Consider the following 5482-nt stretch of genomic DNA (forward strand, 5'->3'; position numbering starts at 1 on the left):
TCAATTTTTGGACAGTGGAAGGATATGGGTCTGGAGAATGCCTACACCAAGAGTTTTGGCTCAACAGATTGCAGCCAACTGCGAACATGGTGGTTTCAGCATGATGGTTTGGGGAGCTATTTGGGTTGGTGGGAGATCGAGCTTAGTGGAATGCATTGGCAACATAAATTTTGCGAAATACGACGAAATATTGGAGGAAGGACTCTTGCCACTTTATTCCTCGGGTTTCGTGGACAAGAACACAACGTTATTCCAGGAAGATGGAGCACCGTTTCACACTGCTAGAAACACCCAAAAGTGGCAGGAAGAAAATGGTATCTGGAAGTTGCCCTGGCCAAACCAATCTCCTGACACGAACCCCATCGAAAACCTCTGGGCTATACTCGACCAGCATGTCAAGAAACAACCAAAAAAACCAACTTCGAACAGCGATCTACTCCAAGTTTTGAAGCAAGAGTGGGCAAAAATCCCACAATCTAAAATTGATGAGATGATTCTCACGATGCCCCAAAGGATCAACGATCTCCACGAAGCAAAAATCTTCACTTCCCTCAGTCATGTGATGCACCTGCACTCTTAATTTTTCCATTTAGATTTCATACCTTCAAAAATACGACCTTCGGAGTATCCAAAAATTTACAAACAAAAATTATACACAATAATTACCAAGAATATAAAATTTGAACCTACTATCTTCTCAATATGCTGAGATATCACTAAATTTGTCAAATTTGTACATTGTTACTGGACATTTTTATAACCAATAGAAAGAGCAGATTCTCCTCTGCAAAAATCTTACAACTCCTCCTTTTGATTTTTGCTTCTAAGGCCCTAATCAACAGAATTCTATGGTTGTGTATAAGGCTTATTTTGTGCTCTTAGCAGTTAAGAATTGTTTTTTGAACTATTTATAACACACTTAGAAAGCCAGATAAATTATAGTATTTTTTTTTCTAATGACTGATATATTTTTGTCTTCTAAAACACATGTATGAAAATTACTTAAGTTATTTTTTGGACAACCAACTTAATGAGAAAAAAAAATAAGGGTTACTGAAGCCACAACTTCTGAGATTAAACCTATAATGAAAGAAAAATGGGAGGTATGACAACTGTTCAGAAGCTGCTGTCCAAAAAAGGGTATAACATTTACAAGTTAAACCTTTCCATACTGGTAGGGGTCAGAGCACATGTCATCATATTTTACACTTACCTTCAGAATTTTATTAAACTAGTATTTTATGAATTTATATCCATAAAGTTGGAATCATATTTTGTAATTCAACTTTTAGTATCATACATTATTTAATTTCTTAGTTCAAAAGTAAATATAAAAAAAAGCTAAATATTGATTTTTTTTTGTGTGTCACATGATACATTGTCTTCTACTTTTGCTCAGATCATACTGTGGGCATCATTAAAGTCTACAGTTTTTAAGGAATTAGAAACTCAAATTACCAATACTGACAAGGTAGAATATAAAATAAGCATCTCCTGACTTTTTTATTTGCTGAGATATCATTACATTTACAAAACCCACCACACTGATTCCACCCACCTCTTTCTTTGAAAATACTTGTTTACATATGCCCACATCCCTTAAGTACATGTTTATAACCAATAAAGAGTGCTAATTTCAAAATGTGTGATCCTGTCAGTCTTCCTAAAGTATTTATGCAGGTAAGCCATTATAACTGTTAAGAGTTTGAAAAGTGATGATCCAGGCAATATTCTGATCAGAAATAATATTTTTTAGCCTCAAATATAGCTTAGTTAGGAAATTTGATAAATTGAACTTGGAATTTTGTGGTATCAGTATAGTAATTTATAATTTTTTGTATTTCAAAATGCATATATATAAAAACATAAAAAACTTATTCTTTTCACATCGTCCATGTGCAACATTCAATGAGGCTTGGCAAGTACAATGCACAAATACAAAACTTCAAAACATTGTAAATAGTAGAGGTCATTGTTTTCTATATATTGTTTAATTACCATTTTATGTTTTAAGAAAAATATACAAAATTTAAGAGTTTATTTGTAATTAGTAATATATATGCATACGTAACGTATGGTAACCGAAATGTCACTGTATTTTACAAAATACTGGTACGCTAGTATTAATACTAAGGAGAGCAAGACATCTGTACTTTTTGTAAAGGCCAGTTTCATGCGCCGCATGATTTAACACTTGTGTGGTGGTATTATTAGCGAGACACAGTTCATAGGTCAATATAGCAAAAAATTAATAAACTGTAATAAATGTATACTGTTATGAGATTTAAGCTATTTGAAATAAACATTTGTGGTTTCCTATTACAATTTGCAGTTATTCTAAAATAAAAAATGGATAATTTAGATTTCCTAATTTTTTATGGTGGATAAAAGGATCGGTCAAATCAACCAACTCTGTTAAAATTAAGGTAGAGAAAATAACCGAATACAGTTTTTCTAAAAAAACGTTTGATAGTTATTTAGAAGGTTATAGAGATTAAGCAAATGAAACATGACAATTTTCATATAAAGAAAAGTATTTTTAATCTTAAAATCAAAATTACTTTGATTGTTGGATAGTCAACATTCCAAAAGAAAAAAATGCATGAGCAAATCTTTAATTAAAAAATACTTAATTAATACTTAACTTAAAAAACTGATATCTTGTGTAGGAAAGCTTTGTAACGTTTACTGATAATCTGCTAAATTTCGTGAAGATATGAAAGTTATAGTATGACTACTCTCATGGTTACATTGGTGATTATGTAGTAGGTGGAATGCACCTAGCCCCGTAGTCAAAGCATGTTGACATTATAATGTGGAGTAATCTGAATAAGCTTTAATTATGTAAAAATATGAAATTATAATTAACAAAGTAACCTACCTTTTCCCCAACAACAACATCAAACTCCACTGTTTCTCCATCACCCACACTTCGTACCAACTTTCTGGGATTGTTCTTTGCAATTGCTGTCTAGGAGACCAATGTAAAAACTACAAATCAGAATCACTCAACTTGATTAAAAGTAATTTTGTTTATCAAACAATTCTCATAACAAAGGCACTCATTCAATTAGTACCACGTATATAAGTCACCTAAAGTGATTAACAGTGATGTAAAAAAGGAACTATTATACATTAACTACAGGAAGTTTTCTAGCACAGGAATTAACAAATAACTATAGTACCCAATCATTAATAAGTCAGATTATATATATTTTGTCAGCTTTTCTAGAACAGCACTACACTATTTAATGTGTACTTGTATCATAAATGGGGTAGTTTTATACAACTTAGAAGTTGCTTCAAAGAAGACAAAAAAAAATGTGATGTACACCAAAAGTATAGGTAAAATACAAAGAGGAAGTAACAAATAGAAATGTATACACAACATCAAAAATGCAGCAAATAATTCTACACTTAATAATTGGTAATGAATCATCAGAAACTTAATTTTGAAGTTCATATTCTTAAACTGAAATTGCAAAAGTCTGTTAAACCCCTAATGTTAATCTGGAGCATCAAAGTTTACTACATTCTATCTTTGACAATGTGACATCCAGATGGGTGCATTATGACTTGAGGACAAAACTGTACTGCTGAATTAAATAAGTTACAGAAAATAAACTTGTAATCATTATTTCACACCTTAAAAAAAGAAATCAATAAAAACGTTTTATTTAATTTCACACACGGAAAATAAAATCACAGATTTTGGTTGTGGGTTGATTTCAGCGTACTACAAAGGAAAACATCAGTGTTTGTGAATTTCTGAAATTTTTCTGAGAATAACATAGGACTTGTGGTCCCTAGAAGGAAAATACAAATAGTTTTTTTGAAATAGAATTTTGTAACTTCAATACAAATGCAATTTCATTGGTTTTAGTGAATCAATGTTGTCAGAGTATGATGTGATTGCCTAATTTTCAGTTTGAGAAGTCAGATGTACCCATAAAGTTAATCTGGTGCATCAAAGTTTAATACATTATATATTTAATTGTATCTACATTTGAAATAAAAACAATGGTACAATTTGTCATCAATAAAAACAGGGGATGTGGGAGCAATGGGGTTAGACTTTCAAAGACTTTTACAGATCCATTTGCTAAAAAGCACAGCTTTTCCAGTACTGAAATATTTGTTTACAAAATTCCATGACTTTACAGTATTTTCATGACCTGCACAAACAAGTTTTTTTCACTTACCTATACACACTCAAATCTTTATATTAAGTGTGTCTATAACATGAAAACATTTTCTCTGTGATATTTTTAAAGTGATTGTTAGCCATTTAACATATTCGATTGTAGTGGATGTGAATTTCTAGTTCAAAGTAAACAGAAGTGATTTTAACTTTTTTTGACCTGGTCATTCATCCAATGGCAAAAGATACCAAGAAAAATTTGTAATATGTTTGATAATCAAAAATTATGAAATAAAAGTATATTATTATTTGAAGTATTTGGAAATTACAGCAAGAGAAGGGGGAGTGTCCAATTTTACCACAACTGAGAGTGGGAGTAATAAAGGACAAAATGACAATACAAAATTGTGAAACCAAACTGCAATTAAGCATTCTATATTTGTAACTATCACTTATTTTCTATAATTCATAAAATTCAATTTTTACTGAAAGAAACCATACCCAATGAACAAAGTTAAATGAGCATAAAATGCACAGTTCAGAGTGACACTTTAGAAAAAAATCACATGATATTTTACACATTTTCATACCTCCAGCTTTCTCACTGTACAGATAGTATCAACTTAGGTCTTTTTGTGTGAATGATATGAAATATTTTGATTTTTTGAATAAGGATCATGTATGTGTATTTGTGTGTGGAATATAAATAGATATTTCCTTATATTTGCAAAATATATGAAAATGTCAGTATGTTGTATGTGTAATCATTGAACCTTTTGTGTGTAACCGAGTTGTTTACAGGAAATATTGAATTTTATCTTTTCTGATACTAAAGTGTGATAAAAAAATTAATAAGAAGTTGAACATCTGTTGGTGTCAGTATTATATATGTAGGTGTCTGAAACATGGCAGCATCTAGAGCCAAAAATACATACATAAATACAACTGATTAGCCCTTTCAAGACAGGTCACGGGTGAAAGGCCATGTCATCTCGCTTGTTGACTTGCATTAAAAATTTTATTGAACAACTATTTCATGAATTTATATCAAAATTTGGTATCAAACTGTAGACTACAATTCAAATTTTAGTATTATACCTTACTCAACTACTTAATTTAAATGTAAATGTTAAGAAAAAACAGTTAAACATCAATTTTTGTGTGTGTCACATGGTATGTTGAATGCAGCACTGGTTCAAATTAGATGTTTGTGAAGTCAAATGACTAAGTCTATAGTTTTGAATGAATTAGAAACCCAAATTACCAATATTGACAAGCTAGAATAAAAAATAAGAGCCTCTTATCTTTTCAATTTGCTAAGATATTGCTCATGTAATAAAT

The 5482-nt window shown here is 30.7% G+C and overlaps 1 protein-coding gene across 1 annotated transcript in view; it reads right to left on the reverse strand.

The window, feature by feature from the left end:
- The window catches only part of LOC106457912 (Y-box factor homolog), a 32370-nt gene that overhangs the window by 20854 nt on the left and 6034 nt on the right, over positions 1-5482 (reverse strand). Inside the window, exon 4 of the mRNA XM_013917358.2 lies at positions 2882-2971. Within this exon, the coding sequence (XP_013772812.1) occupies positions 2882-2971 (90 nt within the window). The remainder of the gene's footprint in view (positions 1-2881; positions 2972-5482) is intronic.

The sequence above is a fragment of the Limulus polyphemus genome, unplaced genomic scaffold, assembly GCF_000517525.1.
Source record: "Limulus polyphemus unplaced genomic scaffold, Limulus_polyphemus-2.1.2 Scaffold390, whole genome shotgun sequence".
NCBI lineage: Eukaryota > Metazoa > Arthropoda > Merostomata > Xiphosura > Limulidae > Limulus > Limulus polyphemus.